Source organism: Brassica rapa, chromosome A02 (genome assembly GCF_000309985.2).
Source record: "Brassica rapa cultivar Chiifu-401-42 chromosome A02, CAAS_Brap_v3.01, whole genome shotgun sequence".
Classification (NCBI taxonomy): Eukaryota; Viridiplantae; Streptophyta; class Magnoliopsida; order Brassicales; family Brassicaceae; genus Brassica; species Brassica rapa.
In genome coordinates this window covers 9,119,613-9,139,680 of record NC_024796.2, presented here as the reverse complement: position 1 = coordinate 9,139,680, position 20,068 = coordinate 9,119,613, and the positions used below count along the sequence as shown (strand labels likewise).

The window sequence follows — 20,068 nt, the reverse complement described above, 5'->3', positions numbered from 1 at the left end:
CTCAAATTGCCAAAAAAAACAAAACAATAGAAAAACATGATCTGGATGAAAAGGATCAAACTTAAGACATGGCCGGGTTTCTTTTTATTTGACCAGAGATTTTAAAATGATATTATATATATATATATATATATATATATTTCTAAACCTTATAATGAAAAGATCAGAAAATTATAACGTAACCCTCGATGAGTAATATTAAAATCGCAGGTCAAATGATCAAAAAATCATGTTTCCAAACCCTCGATGAGTAATATTAAAAGATCAGATAATTATAACGTAACCTAAGATGACCACATTGGTCAATTTATACACAATTAAGATATCTTATTTGACGTGGGATTTCCAATGATATGATATATATATATATATATATATATTTTTAAAGCTTATAATGTTTTATATATTTTCATAATACGGTAACATTTTCATTGTTATGTAGTGACATGGTAAAAGAAAAGTATATAAAACATACCAATAGAGACTCATAATGTACAATAAAATCACTATGTAGTGACATGGTATAAGTATGTAAAGACATAATGTTATAGAATATAAGTCTCTTCCGTATAGAAACCAATATTTAGATATAGCAAGACACGGATCTTTTAAGTATGATAACATCGTATCCTATATGGTATATTAAGTATTAACAAACATGACAATTTTAAGTAAAGGTTATCATGTTAAATGACCAATGACATAACATCTAATTCGTTTAGGCAATGGAAAGTTATTCTTTAAAGGCTATGAGGAAGACTCTCGTGATGACACATAAGTTCGTGACAAATTTGATAATAACACATGAAGCAAATCTATACTATACTAAAAGGGAGATATAAGCCATGGAGAGGGTGTCCACATAGGATAGAAAAATCAACCAATCAGAGAACCCGAAATTGCCATGTCATCTCATTTATTTTTCGTAAAAAATAAAAAAACAATGCGAAGGTGAGAATCGAACCCGGGTTAGTATGATATATATATAGGACAGTTACCACTAAGCCATTGAAACTTTCTTGGACACATATACAAAAACCTCTATACTATACTAAAAGAGAGATATAAGCCATGGAAAGGGTGTCCACATAGGATAGAAAAATCAACCAATCAGAGAACCCGAAATTGCCATGTCATCTCATTTATTTTTCGTAAAAAATAAAAAAACAATGCGAAGGTGAGAATCGAACCCGGGTTAGTATGATATATATATAGGACAGTTACCACTAAGACATTGAAACTTTCTTGGACACATATACAAAAACCACTAAGTATATAATCACAAACTCTTATGTACATTTACAATAATATGAATTCAACTTTCAAGACTCCGATACTTTGTTTTGTAAAAAAAAAATAAGTAAGTGACTAAGCTAATATATTCTTAGAAAGTGTGAGAACGTTGACAAATATGAAAAAGCATAGATTTTTGTTTTCGTGACAAAGTTAAGATTTTGTAAAAGTAAGTTTAACATATAAATTTTCGTGACAAATATGAAAAAGCATAGATTTTTGTAAAATTTTGACAAAACAACTCATAACATACTTCTCTAATGTCTTAATAAAATATTATTTAAGGGTGCAATAATTAAATATATTAATTCAATAAATTTTGTAATTTATAGACAAAATAATAACACAACAAATTTTGAAACATTTGTTTAACCTATCGATTTTTTTCATGAGAATCCAACTAAACAAGATAAAAATAATAATTAGATTTACAAATATTTAATTACCATTTTATTCAATTTTGATTAATTTCAAATTGTCATAATGTATCTTTTTGAAGTTACAAATATGAAAAAGCATAGATTTTTGTACAATTTGACAAAACAACTCAAAACATATTTTTCTAATGTCTTAATAAAATATTATTTAAGGATGCAATAATTAAATATATTAATTCAATAAATTTTATAATTTATAGACAAAACAATACCACAACAAATTTTGAAACATTTGTTTAACCAATCGATTTTTTTTCATGAGAATCCAACTAAACAATTAGATTTACAAATATTTAATTACCATTTTATTCAATTTTGATTCATTTTAAATTGTAATAATGTATCTTTTTGAAGTTACAAAAAAATAATGTTCTTTCTTTATTACACTAGCATTATATATAGATTCTATATCCACAAAATAAATATAATATAACAACATAAGCTTGCTTTCCCTGATTCATATGAAAACTTTTTAAGTTATCCACCAAAGCAAATTAATTAAATCAATGAAATTGTTAAAATACAGCAAATTAATATATAATTTTATTTTAAATTAAATTATTTAAAAAGTGTATTTTCGTTAAAACAAAATAATAAATAAGTAAAACTGATTTGATGGTAATTTTTATGATATATATATATATCAATTCCGTGAAAGAAATAGAAGCTTAATATGGAAAAAAATCTTAAATACAAAAACCTCTAAAAATTAACAAAAAAAACTAATAAACTAAACTATGATATCACTTAAAAGCTTCTTAGACCATATTAATAAAATATTTAAGCGATAATTAGACAAATTTGATTTTTTTTCAGCAAAAAGTTTATTATTAATTAGCATCAGTTATTTCAAGATGTTTAAGAAATGGTGGACAAAAAGTAGAATGGACATTAATGATATATGAACTATGAATAGTACTTTGTGAAGCAGACTTAGATAACATATCTGCACATCCATTTTCAGTCCTTTTTGATGCCTAAATTCAATTTCTTCAGAGTAGTTATTCCACAAATAAATCGTATGAGATATTGTTTTGATATGTAGATTTGTTTTTTCAATGTTAAGAAGATTGATAACTGCAAAAATGTCTCCTTCGTATATGATATGTCTATAACCGAGTCTCCAACATGAGACAAGTTTGTTTAAAAAGTAAATAATTTTATTTTTCTTATATTATATAATCAATATATATTATTTACTGATAATAAAAATATAGTTATTCATCGATCACAAATATCTATGCAAATATGTGAATCAAGTACAACAATCAAACAACATAATGATTTCCACAAAGAAAATTTAAAAAATATATTTATGTTTTTTTTTTGTCATCATATATTTATGTTATGTAGTCATATTTTATATTTTTTAAATAATGTAATACAATATTATACATTATTTTTTTAGAATTGAGAAATACATATATCAGTTAGACAAATTAAGCGATAATTAGACAAATTTGATTTTTATTTTGTGAGCAAAAAGTTTATTATTAATTAGCATTACTTATTTCAAGATGTTTAAGAAATGATGGACAAAAAAATAGGATGGACATAAATGATATATGAACTATAAATAGTTTTTTGTAAAGCTGACTTAGATAACACATATGCACATCCATTTCCAGTCCTTTTTTATGCATAAATTCAATTTTTTCAGAGCAGTTATTCCACAAAGAGATCGTATGAGATATTGTTTTGATATTCAGATTTGTTTCTTGATTGTTAAGAAGATTGATAAGTGTAAAAATGTTTCATTCGAATATGATATGTCTATAACCGAGTCCCCAACATGAGACAAGTTTGTTAAAAAGTAAATAATTCTATTTTTCTTATATTATATAATAAATATATATTATTTACTGATAATAAAAATATAGTTATTCATCTATCACAAATATCTATGCAAATATGTGAATTAAGTACAACAATCAAACAAAATAATGATTTCCACAAAAAAAATATAAAAAATATATTTATGTTATGTAATCTTATTTTCTATTCTTTAAATAATATAATACAATATTATACATTATTTTTTAGAATTGATAAGTACATATAATATCTTATCCGCGCGTAGCGCGGTTAAAAAATCTAGTGTTTAATAATTAGAATGTTCCTCAAATAATAGTAAAGGGATATGTTTAGTCACTCTTACTTTCTTAAACTTCTTTATATCGTGTGAAATCCTTCAAGTTCATATTGTTGTCTGAATTTGAAAATCTTGTTAAATTTTATTGGAGTCATACTTCTTTGTCAATTGTTGTATGTATGCCATGTTATCTGTGGTAGTCAGATATAACAATTCTCGTTCTCTAAAATTTTAGCAAGTTTGGTCAATGTTAAAAACGATGAATATGAAAATGATGAATATGAACAACTGGTCTAGTATCAAGATGATTTCAAGCTAAAACTCATAGGTTACTACTACATATAATATCTTCATTTAAAAAACCAATTGCAAAATAGACATAAAGTTTTTAGACAGCTGGGTGGTGGCGTGCGGACGACGGGTGATGGAATGCGGTGGTGCTCAGGCGCGAGGGGAGAGAGCGACACAAGAGAGAAAGAGGCCGAAAGAGAGAGAAAAGGGAGAAAGAGAGCTATGACGGTGAGGTTAAATTTCTGCAAAGCTTTGTTCTATATTCGGATGGAAGAGAAAAAGAGAGGAAAGCACTCTATTTATGAAAAAGAGAGATATTCATAGATTTACATATAAGGTCTATTTACAAGTTTTTATTACATTGTAGGACACTTATTACTACTGAAATTGTTTTCTCTGACCAAACCACAACTAGAAGTAGGCTTGTTTGGTTTTTTTTTTTAAACAAAAAAATATTTTTGATTTTTTATTAAAAAAATTAGAACTTAAAAATTGAAGATCTAAAGTTTAACAAATGACGATGGTGGCTTACTCTGCCAAAAACACTCGTGGTCACTCTGCCAAAATACTATATATCTCCTCTGTTACGCAGTTTCTTGAACTGCGCTGCGCCATCACTACGCAATCATCTCCGCCGCGTCTCCTCCTTCTTTTGATTCAAAGCCACAAACAATGAAATTTTGGACCAGGGGTTTTGGGATGTTACACCTTTGGCGTTTTCTCCATTAAACTCTCGGATACATCATAGTAGCCTTTCTACATTTACGAAACGTTTTACTGTGGGTCCGTTTGTTTCTTCGTCTGGATGAGTCATTTGGATGAAGATGAAAGTTTTGTTTGTTTAGGCATTAAAAGTGCAATTCATTCAGATGGATCATTCGGATGACTTTTGAAAATTTAGGCTTAATTTAAAGTTCATTCAGCTGAACCAATTTGGATCATTTGAACGGAGATGGTTCATTCAAAATGATATAATGTTTATTATGCCCCTAATGTAATTCACAAATTACAAACCTAAACATAATATCATCTTTGTCACATACAAAAACTGACAAAACTACAAAACATGTTTTCCTGCGAAAACCTAAAAACTATTTTTTTCACGCCAAAATCCCAAAAACGCAATTTCTCGCCAAAATTGCAAAAACATGTTTTCCCGCCAAAATTGCAAAAAACTTATTTTTCCGCATAAACAAAAAAAAACGTGTTTTTCCGCTAAAACCAAAAATCCCATTTTCCCGCCAAAACCGAAATCAAAACCGAAAAATCTCGTTTTCCCGCGAAAACCGCAAAAACGTGTTTCTCCACCAAAACCGCAAAAAACATGTTTTTCCGCCAAAAACGTGTTTTCCCGCCAAAACCGCAAAAAAACGTGTTTTCCCACCAAAACCGGAAAAACACGTTTTCCATAAAACCGTAAAAACGTGTTTTTCCGCCAAAACCGCAAAAACGTGTTTTTCCGCCAAAACCGCAAAAACGTGTTTTTCCGCCAAAACCACAAAAATGCATTTTCCGCCAAAACGCATTTTCCCGCCTAAACCGCAAAAACGCGTTTTCCGCCAAAAACACATTTTCCCACCAAAACCGCAAAAATGCTTTTTCCCGCCAAAACTGCAAAAACGCGTTTCTCCGCAAAAAACGTGTTTTCCCGCCAAAACTGCAAAACGCGTTTTCCTGCCAATAATGAAAGATCTCGTTTTCTCGCCATAATCGAAAAATTTTGTTTTTCCGCGAAAATCGCCAAAACGTGTTTCCCTCCAAAACTGCAAAAAATGCGTTTTCCCGCAAAAACGCGTTTTCTCGCCAAAAACGTTTTTTCCACCAAAAACGTGTTTTCTCCCCAAAACCGAAAATTTGTATTTTCTTGCCAAAACAGAAAAATATCATTTTCCTGCAAAAACCGAAAAATGTGTTTTCCCGCGAAAACCGAAAAATGTGTTTTCTCACTAAAGCCGAAAAATCTTTTTTTTTTCACCCAAACCGCAAAAAGAAAATCGTTAATTTTGAAATAATTTTAATGTAAGTATATTAAACTAAATTATTAAATGTAATATAGTTAAAATTAATATCAAACATATGATTAAACCAACACAAGGATATTTTGGTGATTTGTATATAAACTCATTTGAATGGAAATGAAAATAAAGAAATAAACATAAGATCCATTTAGATGATTCATCTAGATGAAACATGTGGATGGACAAACAAACAATCACAAAAATCTGAATAGATGATACAAATGAATCATTTAGATGGAGATGACAAATGGTGAAACAAACAGGGCATATGTGTGTGGAATCTTCATCCATTTCACATCTCTTTGAGATATAAAAGTGGGGACTCATTTATCAGGAAAGACCTAGCATTTCACGTACATGGTGTTATGATTTTGTAGCATTTTGCTACCCTTCTTCAGTCTATATAAAGTTCCCACTTTTTGAGTGAGATCAAAATTGAAGAGTGAGAATAGAAAGGAAGGACCATTTTAAATGTTTTCTTGGTTTTTGTTGTGTACAAAATCGAATCCAACACAAATCTTAACTCCAATTCCCAACCTAACGAAAGTTAAAAAAACTCTTATGTCCGAAAGATTCTCTCACAAGAAAGCAACAAGGTTCAAAATCACTGTCAAAATGCTCCACATTCCCCGACTGTAATACAAATCATCACTCCCTACTCCAGAGCTCGTCGAATTCGCCGATGGCGCCGTTATGTTCACAGAGGTCCCGTTCTTGCCACTACCGCGGCTGCAACCCAAAAAAAACAAACAAATATTAATACATGTTACTAGTACAAAAGACATAACCATGGTATAACCATATTCTGAGACTACACCTAGACCGAACTAAGCTGTACCAAACCCATTGGTTGACTCAAAACCAGAATACACCCAAGCATAAACCAAGATTAAACACCTAAACCAAAAATAGCTTAAAGAAGTACGAGATGATGTACCTTCCTGAAAACACACATAAACCATGACCTGCATAGCAACCACAAAGCATGTAAAAAGGATATCAGTATTACACACTGTAACTATTTAATAATAATAAAAAAAATCTTTCTTGTGTCTCACTCGGATCTGTAGTGGTGACACTAGCAACACCATTGAAGTTGCAAGCTTCCGGATTATTCCCAGTCTGATGATAATAAGTATCAAACGCATAGTTAGCATGCGCAATCACATTATCAGGTTCATAACAAGCCTCTCCTTGCTTGATAGGCGAACAATCAATCTTCCCAGGCCCACAAGCCCAGTCAAGAGCAGCCTGAAGCATCTTAGGATCAGCGCCCTCTCTCGCAGTACAGTAAGTCTGGTTGGTCGTGTCATTCGCTAGAATCGAGCCTGAGTTAGTCAGCCTCAGTATGTAAACAGGATCCCCATTCGCGTTAAACAAACCCCAGCTCTTCTCCGACAAGGACCCCGCCTTCGTGTCTTCGTTGTAAAGCTCGTAGATGTACGTGCTCACGGCGATTCCGGGACGCTTAGGCGTCCCGGTCTTGTTGAGAACGTGTCGTATGAGATTACTGTTGTAAGTGTTGGCATTGTCCAGCGTGGCGTCGGGCTCGTTGGTCTCGCCTTTGGAAGGCCAGCCTGACTCGGTTACGAGGACCGGGATGTTCGTGAAGTTGAGGAAAGCCATAGCGAAGTAAGTAGCGTCGACCATCGCGTCGAAGGCGTTTGAGTAGTGGACAAGCGTGTTGGCGTCAACGGCTTCTTTGTTCGGAGGGATCGGTTTGAAGAGGGCGTAGTCTAGAGGAATCACGCCGTTTGATTGCATGTAGTCGTAGTATGGATACACGTTGATCATTAGGTACGAGTTCGTGGACTGGAGGAAGCTGAGGAGTGGGACTATAACCGGATTCAAAGACCGGTTAAAGAAGGCTTGCGAGGGAGGGAAAGGGTCAAGGATCAAGGAAGTGGATAACGGAGTAGAGACTTTGATCAAACGGTCGAGATTCGCGGAGAGCAAAGCGGAGTGAACGTTTTTGATGGCGCTGACTAGAACAGGTGCGGCGTTTGAGAGGCTGGTTAGTACCTCAGAGCCAACGGAAATTGCGGTGATAGTGGTCGCAGGGTAATGTGCGATGACGTTGCGTTTAACCCAATTGGCTGCGGTTGAGTTGGACTGACCGATGCCGAGAAGCTGGTCGTTAGGGATTGTGATTATGACTTTGATCCCTGAGTTTGCTAGAGCAATTAGCATCCCTGGATCAGCGTCGTATAAGCGGATGTGTCGGATTTGTTGTACTTTTAGGAGAGCAACAACTTGTGTTGGATGTGGCATGTCGGAAAGATCAGTTCCTATGTTTACTCCAATGTACGCACCTAAAAAAATTGTAAACAAACCGTTACGCCATCAAGATAATACATAAAGATTTGCATTTTTGTTTTTAAATGCCCTTAACCCTTAAACACTAAACTACATTTGAGGTGCAACAAGATTTAAACTCCTAAACAGAACTGTGAGTATCCATTATATGTCCAAATACATTTGTTCTGTAATAAATCTGTGGGGCATTACAAACACCATTCTTGTTTCCTAGTGGGGGAATTAAAATAATAAGCCAACCGGCCAAACACATACAGACATTTAATATCATAACCTACCACTCAATCAATTAAACAGGATAGATAAAGCCAAACAATACATATACAAAACCTTATTAATCTGATGCAAATTAGTTTATAATAAGAGAGAAGAGCCAGATTTAAGCTATTTGATTAATCACTGACAGTGTGTATTGCTAATGAAATGTAACTAACTGACACATGCAAAGCTATAAAATGGAGATTTTGGTTAAGCCTCGAATATGAATCTGAAACTCGAGCTCAATGATTGAAAACAGAGATTCAAGATCAAGAAAATACATATTCACCTTCATCAGGTGGAGCAGAGGGAGAAGCTGAAGCAAGAACGAAAAGAGAAAGGAGAAGAAGAGGAAGAAGAAGATGAGGAGCCATGGAAAGAGACAAAGACTTTTTTTCTGAGAATCTGAGATAACCCAAAGAGACAAGAAACAGAGGAGGAAGCAAATATTTATGGGTTGTGAGTTATAATAATGTCGACTTTATGAAGAATAAGTTGAAGCCAACAAAAAGGGGAAAGGTGAAAATTGCGTGAGGGTAGAGAAAATAGGGTAAAGCTGTGAGGAAGAAAGGACATGGAGAAAAAGTTAGAAAATTTGTTGGTGATATCGAAAGAGAAAGAGTAATGAAGTAGCAGTCGACTGGACGGCTGAGATCTTTTCTTGAGATTTCAAACGGTCAAAAATAAATCCAACGGTGTTCTCAAATCTATAGAGACACTACACAGTCAGTTGTCACTGTGGTACTGTGGGAAACAAAACCTAGAAACTTGAATCATACTATTAAAAGGGAGATTATAAAACTATAACATCCTGTAAATAAAATAAAATCAACTTCGTATAAATTCCAAAATGATTTCTGAAATATTTTTAAATAAGTTCTAACTATTTAAAATACTCGTCAATAAAATAATTGTTATTAGTTTTTTTTATTTGTGAGACATTAATGACATCTTTTCTTTATAAAGAAAAGAAGAAATAAAATTGAGCATGTTAGTGCAATTTGGTACTGAGTACTGTGTTAAATGTCTATATGTAAATAAGAAAATGTACACGACAATCAATGCTATCTGAATATTCTGAGCATATGATGTTAACAAAACACATATATATATATAGATTACATTTTGTTTTTTATTTAATTAAAAGTTTTAAGAGCACAACTTTTGAGTGAAAACAATTTGCATTGGACAGCAAAATAAGTGGGTAACTACGAAGTAGCCGTTGCCACTCTTTTGTTTGCTTCCTCCTCACCTTAAGTTTACTCTATGAATTACCTGACATCATCCATTAATAAGTTAATTCTTATTTTCCATTTTTGTGCATTTGCTAGATATTGCTCCTTCTGTTTTCAATATAGATGCTTTTAGCTCAAAAAAATTGTTTCGTGTTTACATAACTCAAAGCAATTTTTACATTTATTAGATATTGTCTGATCAATCCAACAATTCATGTTTTGCTATTATTGGTTGAAGTTAGGGCTGGGCATAAAATCCGAAACCCGAAATTCGAACCGAATCCGAACCGAAAAATCCGATCTGTACCTGATCCGAAATGTAAAAATACCTCAATAGATTTTATAGGGTGTTACAAACATATCCGAACCCGAAATGTTATTAACCGAACCCGAACGGGTAATCCGAAAACCCGAAAAACCCGAAAACCCAAAAAATATCCGAAGAAACCGATCCAAATGTACAAATTAATATATAATATAAATATTTGAAACATAAATATGTATTTCAAATATTCAATTTCATATTTATTTGGATATGATATCTAACAACAAGTATTGAAAATTTAAATAAATACCTTAAATACTCCATTATATACAAAGAAAGATATATTTCTTATGTTTTACTTTTAAATTTTAGATTTTACTTTGGATATATCCGAACCGATCCGATATAACCCGAATCTGAATGATATATAGTTATTTTGAATATATCCGAACCAATCCGAAACTGAAGTGTTATATCTGAATCCGATCCGTACTTGTAAATTTACTAGAATGGGACCAATGAGGTGTTACAAAATAGAACCAAAATCCAAAACACCCGATCCAAACCCGAACGGGTACCCGAACGCCCATGCCTAGTTGAACTTATATATTAAATACTATTTTTCAATATTAACAAAACTTTTATTACTTTTAACAAATTCTACTTACATATTGAAACGAAGATAGTATTCGATTGTTAATTGTTTTTTACCTTAACCATTATAAGAACATAATGACATTTATTATATTATTAAAAGAGAAGTACCCATTAAAAAATACTCCTAAATTTTTTAAGTTAATTACACTTTCATGCCACTGAGAATTAAATTAAATTTCCTATTTTAATGCTTGTCTTTTTCAGTTAGATTAATTTGTTTTTCTTATTCAAATATAAACTTAACATCATTAAATTAACTTACATATTTTAATGTTTGTCTTTTTCAGTTAAATTAATGAGTTTTCCTTAATCAAATTTAAACTTAATGTCATTAAATGAACCTAAAAATACATCATATTTAACATAGCTTATTATGGACGAGTACGACCCAATAATGAATTTGAATTTTATTTTTACGAAAACGTGAATCACTTGACGTATGTAATATTTAAAATATATTAACTACAATATAACAAATGCATATAACATTCTTATACTTTAGTTTGAAATGATCATGCTCAAGTTTTATATAGTCAACTTACATCTTGCATCAATCGATGTACAATATTCAAATCACCTATAGTTTTTGTTTTACTTATAAGATGTATCAACCAACCAATCATCATATTGATTTTCTAAGCTTTATAAAAAACAAATCAATAAATACAAACTCAAAATGTCGTATCTTTAATGTATTTATCAAATATAGAAACTGTAACCATCATTACACTAATTATAAGAATAGATTTGATTACAACCAATTGATATATTACTTCGGTAATTGATTTGCTTGCAGAAGAGGAAACAATAAATTTAAAATTTGTAAGACTATAAAGATATAGAGATTCCAATCAATTTCCTATATTTGCGTATGATTTTCGCATAATAAGCTTTAAATTGAACATTGAAAAAGATAGAGAGATTTTTTTAATCTTTTACCGACACAGAACTTAAACAAAATGAAGAGTTAAATGTAATTTTTTTGTTACACTTCCCGGAAAAAATGGTTACAACATGGAATTTCATAATATGACCTTTTAACATAATAATGTTATGGACATTTAATAATTATCTTGACGAAAAACAGAGACTATAAATAATTTATTATTAAAAAATTATGAAATTATTTACAATTTGATGACTAATTCATCGCCATTTTTTATATGTTAAATTTTTCGTAGAAGTTTTAAAATCATTGTATTTTCTTTAAACATGTATAACTAATTTAAAATTTTTTATGCCATCCTAAGTCATAATATAATATTTTTTCATATTTTACATTAATAACCATTATTTTTATATATCGTCTACAATTCTATAATTACGTCTGTTTGTTCTTTTTTTTATATATGATATCGAATATTCGTCATAAATAGATGGTTTAAGATGCCAAAAAATTATTTATTTGGTGAATATAATACATCAAATATTACAAATATATCATTTAGTTAAATAAATAACCAAAAACCAAAAATTCATACCGGCGCTAGCGCGCGGATCAGGGTCTAGTAGTCTATTATTAATAGTAGCTAGACTTTGATTCACACGACCGTGAAGGTAAGAATTTTCTATTTTTAATTTTTATTTGTACAAAATGATGTATTTGTACTATTTGGTTGTTTTACATTAACTAAATCATGATTAAAATAATATCATTCTTGAAGATGATATTTGGTTGTATTTCTAGTTTCCAAGTTGGCTCAATGATATCATTCTTGAAGATGCTTCCAATTCTCCATCTACATACCCAAGATGAGACTGCAATAGTCTCTCTTAAGGAAGTATGAATACATGGTTTCTACACATTTCGCCCTTTATAGGGTATTTGTCTTTCAAGCATCTATTGGTGTATTCTTTTATCTGTCTTTCTCTTTTGTACTTCCTTTACTCCGACAATTATGTTGGAGACCAAACATTTGAAGTTATTTCAATGACAAAAAAAAATAAACTAACTTTGATAAGTTCTAGACAACATCTTGCGTAAAACCACACTATATACAAAATTCTAGGAAACAAACTTTCACAAAACTAACTTCGACAAGTTTTATGGAATATTTTTCGTAAAAATTTAAATTTAACATACCTTTACGAAAAAAATTCCGTAAAGCCAATGAAACCATTTTAAGAAACAGCTTTTGTAAAGTTAAAATTTAACAAAGTTCTACGAAAAACTTTCAGAGACTAAACAAGATCATACAAAACGATCACAAGGTGAGCTACTAAGGGAGAGGACCTAGCATATTGCTGTTGATATTTTTATGACACTTCAACATTGTAGCAGCTTTATACTTTGTAGATGTAATTTCTGAATTTCAACTATTATGGGCGTGAAGTTGACGCAAAACGTGTTGTCCAGTAGTGATTCTCTTTCTATGTAACACGAGGTTCCCATCTTGTTTAAATTTCTGCTCCTACCACTTGTTGCCGAGGATGTATGCTCTACATATCCCATTTTAAACCTTGTAGTTGGAGGAATTAACAAAGTATTACCATTGTCTTGCCTGTTTCCTTGGCGATTCAAGTCAAGATCCTTGCTTCTGATCACTTTTTGCGTACCTTTTCATACTTCGGTTCTATGACTTCAGCTTACCCATTAGGAAGATTGATTTTCTTTGCGTCTCTCACAAGCTGTTCCGGGTCTAAAATTGCCAACACTGATACATATTCTTGTAGAACTTAATTTTCTGGATCACATTCAACTTCCTTCACAAAGCATCAAATCCATGTATCCACTACCATACTAGTAATTACAAGTCCAAACTGATGCTTCATCACAGCTCGAATGTTTGTTAACTCAGTACCTCTAACCCTTTCATAAACCTTCCATATGTTTGGCTCAGCATTATCGGCATGTTTTGACAGTTAGGATTGAGTAGCTTCCCAATCAAACTTCATACGTGCCTCATAAATGCACTTAAACTTCATACATAAAGTTTATCATCTTCACTGAAGCTTTGCTTCAACTCACATGGTATTAAAGCCCTGGATCTTTACATTCCACATTCCATTTTGTAAGAGACAGTTTGGAACCATCCTCAGTGGTCAAGGACTTCTCGGCTTTGTTACAGGGTCTTCTCCACCACCTGTTTTGGTTCTAAACATTCCGAGTATTCGGAGTTGAGTCTATTTTAGGGGTTTTTTTAAGTTTACGTTTGTTAGGATGGGCCTCAGTCCAAGCCAATTTTGAAAACATATAAGTGTGCTATAAAAAAACCCAAAAACACACACACAAAAAATATATTAATGCAAACAAAAGTAAAAAAATAAAAAATCTTACAAAAAAAATATCAAGAGTAAACAAAAGCTGATAAATTATGGACAATCTCTCAGCACTAGATAAAAAAAAAATCGTTGATTTAAATTACTGAATTTCGTTGATTCATTTTTTACCAAATACACTCGCGAATTCTTGAAGAAAAAACAAATATTCCAATTGTAAAATAATGGGAATATACCTTTAAGATAAGATGTAACATCCAAGGGAAAAAAAGCAAAGCTGAATAACATCAACCGCCCAATGAGCCTAGACTACCAGTAATAGGCAAATTTCTTTGTTTCATCTTTTCTCTGTGTCCACCACATTACCTAAACTGAGTCAGTGCCCACTCGACGAGCATACATAACACACACATATTCGGATTAAAAGTGGATTTTTAGTCTTTTGAGATTAACGGATGTAAAAGTAGATTCTGAGTGGTTCTTGATCGATCGGGTCGTAGTCGTAGAACCCATAAAAGCAGTGACAAAGTCTAGTTAATATCTAAGAAAAAGATGTCAAGCCCTCTACCATAGCGATACATTTTATGGATGATTAAATTCTATCATTTGTGGTAAAATTCTAAACAATTTCTTAATTATATATATTGAGTTGTACATTTTTTCATAAACTACTAATATAAGAACTCTAGAAAATGAAAAGAAATAAGAAGTATAAGAACAAGTAGTTTTTTGGGAGCATACTTAACACTGTCTTTCTAAAAGTTTCTACTATAAACCTACATGGTATTAAAAAAAAGAAATGCTTCTTCAATGGATGTTTTCCCAATATAGAACCTTTATAATAAAGACTGCGCCACTAATACATAAAAGATGGGAAGAAGAGTTCTAAAAGTGATTCGCATTAGATTCGACCCAAACAAACGACTGGTTTTCCTTCGATACAAAAGCAATGGCGTAAGAATTTATAATATTTTCATTTAAAATAATTATTTTTTATCCTGGATGCATATTGTTTCTCTACTCTTGATATCATCATGTATGATGAAACTTTTGTTGTCCAGTCGTGCTCTGAGCGTGAAACTAAAAAGTGGTTTTTTTTCTTTTGCTAAAATAATGGTGTTTTGTTTTGTTAGTTGCCAAATATTACCTTCTATCATATCCCTTTTGGTGGCAGTAATTATGTATACTTTGTCTACGATAGTTGTTTATTTGGTTATATATGTGTGATGTCATCGTTTGTTTATGCAGTTTGATAAGTGTATAGATAGCATTTATAAGATGTAATTCCAATTAAAATTGCTGAAATTGATGAATGCCCAAATGTTGTAAAATGGGATAGGATCATGTTCATGTCATTCGTTTCTAAGGTTAGGTTTTTTAATGCATTTTATAAATGTATAGGCTGAACACAATTTTTTTTGACAAAGAGGCTGTACAAATTTATGAATCTATATTATACCGAACTGAATTAAAAATGAAAGCAACATTTGTTGGCTAGCTATATTCTGGACTTGTTCATATATACACACAGCAACCCGTAATACACGAAAGCAACACAATTTGACTTGTTCATATCTGACTTAAGTTCAAATTATGTAAGCGTCATTTCGGTTAAATTCGTGTTTATAAGTTAAAACTGCACGCATACAGTGCTCTAGCTAGCTAATATGCACGTAATGAGTTGCGTAAAAATATGCTGTAAACTGTTGACAATTTGACATGGATATATATACATACACTGAAACGATAGTAGCCTAAATTTACTTATGGTTCGGTATAATCGTATTAAAATTATAATAACACATTGCCTATTTTATTAACATATGTATATGGTCGGATGCATGTTCATTGTCAAACACATTACCATTGATTTGATTACAACGGGTACATTTTCTGTTAAAGCAAACAACCAATTTGTCAAATAATCACATATAATAATAAATTATATATGATATATATATGTGTGTGTGTGTGTGTCTATATGTTATAATACTGTGTGTTTAACCATACGTATTACATACAAATGTCCGAACTAGTTGATGTTATTTAGAAACAAATAAATAGTAATATGAATAAAAAAACATTAATTTATATTTTTGATGTGTGATATAAATATCACTTGGTTGACCAATCGACTACCATCAAGCAAATTTTACTCAACAAATTAACAAGTGTTAAAATGGTTGGGATTTAAAGAAATTTAATACCATGAGAGGCCACTTCTACGTGGTGGGGCTATTAATTCGAAATCGGTAGCATATTTTGAGTTTCCCAAAAAGAGTATGAACCGTTTACGGTCACGGCCCCACGGGTCATCTCTCCGGCTACGCTTCTCCGCATATTTTTTCACTAGAGCGACCACTAATTTTCATAACTTAAATAACTCTTATATTTGCCGAAAAAATTATCTTTTTTAGATTGATCAACAGACTTTGACCCAAAAAAAAGATTGATCAACAGACAGACTATAACTGTTTATGAAACTCAACTTTTGTAGTCTGTATCATCTTGAAAGCAAAACAGATTACCGATTCATTAGTTAAAATTGCATGTACTTTTCATAGAAATTTATTTTTTATTAGTTATTCTATTTTGGTGGCTTTCCATATAACATATTATGGAGTAATATAATAGCATTTTGATCTACAAAAAGTTGATAATTTCGTTCTTGACATAATTAAAAGGGAAAACAATTTACCTTTTCGCATAATTGAGACAATTTAGCTTGACATCAAATCTTTGCAATAGAAATGAATTTTGAGTTTTTAATTATATATAGTTGGAAACCCTAAGAACTGAATAATTATATACGAAGAAAATGATTAGAGTTTATAGCTTTAAGTGTGTACTTAAGGCCAAATTAAAGCATTAACGTCTTAGATTAAATAGAGTGACAATGGCTAAAGTCTTTTCCAAAAGGCAAAGTTGACTAGCATTTGTCCCTTAATCTCCTTCTGGCGTATGTATGAGGAGACCAATCATAAATAGTTAATCATACAATCTACAGAATATAATACTAGTTCATAAAATATACTTAGAACCGTAATAAATATGATACATCATTAGGAAAATAAAAGATGCTCAAGTATACATTATCGGCTGTTTATAAAAGTAATTGTTGTAGATTATACTTCTATAACAATAATGTGGGCGCTCCATTATATATCAGTTGTAAATTTGCAGGTATAGACATATGAGGACATGAGCGCTGGATCGTGAGAGTACATAACATGTGATGACGTCTAGAAACCGCTAATCATATAAATCTGACATTAACTATAATTTAAGTTGGTTGAGATTCAGATTCTATATTTCAATTATAAGAGCACTATTTACTTTATACTTATATTTGTATGGAATATAGTGTATTAATTCAACAATGCGATTAATAATCAACAGAGGGACTTCAATACGTCATTGTACTAATAATTCATCAACATTAAGCTACTAATTGTTGAAAGATCTTCTTTTAATTGGGAACCGGTAATTAGATCTATTCACTATCCGAAAAGTAATCTTTTTTTTTTTGGAAAAGATCCGATTTTAATATACAGGTCGGATAAATAGTGGAAGATATTCTTTAAATGTATCATGTATATTTTAATTTCAAAATATTTACTAAACCTGACTATACGGTCACTTCAAAATGTACTTTGTTTTATCTATATATATACTATTAAAACAAGATCCTATTGTCATAATTACCTTAGGGGCATGTTTCCTTCACTAACATTGCATGTTTCATTAAGAGCAATTAAGTAATATTAATAACAAATCTATATTGGGTCATTATTTTTGGATCCAGCCCAAATCAAATCTCTCTTGGGCCATTTGGGCCTATTAAAAAATCAGATTCAATTCTCACTTTTTTTTTTCCTTTGGGCCATTGAGTCCAAGTTCAAATAATTTTTTTCAACTATTCTTAATTATTATTTTTTTCTTTTCTTAATATAATTTAAGCATTCATAAAAATAATTGAATTTTTTATTGAAAAGTATAAATCTTTATTAAAAGTATATAATTTTTTAATTAAAATATTAACCCCATAATAAAATTAATTTATCAGAGTTATACCAACTTAATTCATTAAAAAAATAAAGTTTAATTTTTTTAACATAAATAGTCATTTAAAATAAAATACGATAAATAAAGATAAAATTTTTAAGTCTTTTATAAAATAAAACACAAATATATGAAAATGTGACATTTACTAAATATTTGTCAATTGAAAAAAAAACAAAAATAAATCCGCGCTTTGAAAGCGCGGGTCAAAATCTAGTATACTATTAAAGCATAATCCATCTTAGAATTATGCCTTTAGTTTTTTTTTTCTAATTTACAATCCCATGCCATTTTTTTATTTATGAATAACAATATTAATTATTTTAAAAATATTTATGGATACTATCTAACTATTTATCCATAATCATTCCATATAAATATTTCATATTTTTTGTGTGACCCATATCATTTATATTTCGGTTTTGTTGGACTATATAATTATAACTTTAATAATGAAAGTTATAAATATACGTTGGAAAATAAAGATTTTTTATAAAAACAATTTTTTTTTATGAAATTGAAACTTGCACACTGTGACATATAGTCAACTTAAGATTTCTAAGAAAATGAATCTCAAATTAATACTAAATTATTATATTTTAAACAATGTAAAAACTGAACAAACTAGTTTCATCTAAAATTTTAAATTCAACTGATACTTTAAACCGAATTACTTCTTGTATTCACAGTTTATTGGATCAATTGTAGTTGATCCATAAACAAAATAATAGTAAAATGTTTACATATAAATATAAATAAAACACAACGTATACTAGAAAATACAATATAAAATATAAATACACGTTTTATTTATAAAATAAAATTAAATGTGAGATTTATGTTTTCACATTCAGTTTTTAATTAAGTAACTTTTATAACAAAACAGTAATCATTATAAAAAAATAAGATAATAAATAATTAAAATGATTATTTAAAGTTAATTTTGAAAATACATCCAACTAATTTTAGTTCTTTATATCACAATTTTTTTTTGGTGGCATAATATCAGATCCTGGGTTGATAACGGTTTTTCGATATTTTAACAAAATTTTAGTTATTAGTTTTTTATTATATCAAAACATGTTTATATACGAGTCACCGGGTTCATCGTTGAAACCGCATGTTTAAAATAGATATGAAAATATTGATTTGATCTAATTTAAATAATTTAGTTAAAAATAATGAACACTTTAAGTCCTGGTTTAAAGATAGATAGAGATTACAATATAAATAAATATAAATAATCAAAACAATTAAAATACAATTACATAAATATAAGTTTTCTATTTATGTGTTCATAGAAATATAAATTATGCATATTGAAAGATAAAAATATATAAAACATGTAAATTTTATATGTGTACTTAATATATTTTTTGACAAATAAAAAGGTTCCGCGCTTTTAAAACGCGGATCAAAATCTACATTACTTATTAAATTAGTGACTATAGATCATCTAATATTTTAGTCACTATAAATGATATAAAATTATTTTTATGACCATCGTCAAATTTTTTTTTTTTTTTTATAATAAAACTAAATAAAAAAATATTTATAAATGTTATATGGATGGAGTTTAGAAAGATAAAAACATATTTATATGTCAAAGATGGTTTTAGTGCACAGAAAATCTAACATGCAATATCATGGAAATCATGAATATCCGATATAGTATATTACTTTTACATGCAAAATGTGAAACTTGGATTTGGCAATAGAGTGAATGAAAACTCTGCAGTTTCAGTTGGTATTTGCATAAGACTATTCTCTACTGATAAAAATAGTGCGTAGGTGTCTATAGAAAGACCAGCTTTTACCGTGCATTTGAATAATTTTTAACAATGAAATAATTTATTCTCTAGTCACAATCCAACATATCACAAAAACAAAGAATACAATGATGGATAAATTTACACGAAGTGCTC

The 20,068-nt window shown here is 30.1% G+C and overlaps 1 protein-coding gene across 2 annotated transcripts; it reads right to left on the bottom strand.

The window, feature by feature from the left end:
- Positions 1 to 6,578: 6,578 nt before the first annotated feature.
- On the bottom strand, positions 6,579 to 9,314 carry LOC103852319 (glucan endo-1,3-beta-glucosidase 2). 2 transcript variants are annotated; one of them, XM_009129228.3, is made up of 4 exons: positions 8,995 to 9,314; positions 7,190 to 8,443; positions 7,069 to 7,096; positions 6,579 to 6,860 (listed from the first exon to the last, which is right to left on the bottom strand). In XM_009129228.3, the coding sequence occupies exons 1-4, from the start codon at positions 9,077 to 9,079 to the stop codon at positions 6,710 to 6,712; spliced, it is 1,518 nt and encodes a 505-aa protein (XP_009127476.1). In that variant the 5' UTR covers positions 9,080 to 9,314; the 3' UTR covers positions 6,579 to 6,709. The 2 variants fall into 2 exon arrangements, with proteins under 2 accessions (XP_009127476.1, XP_033141328.1); XM_033285437.1 differs by having other exon boundaries at positions 8,987 to 9,307.
- Positions 9,315 to 20,068: the final 10,754 nt, after the last annotated feature.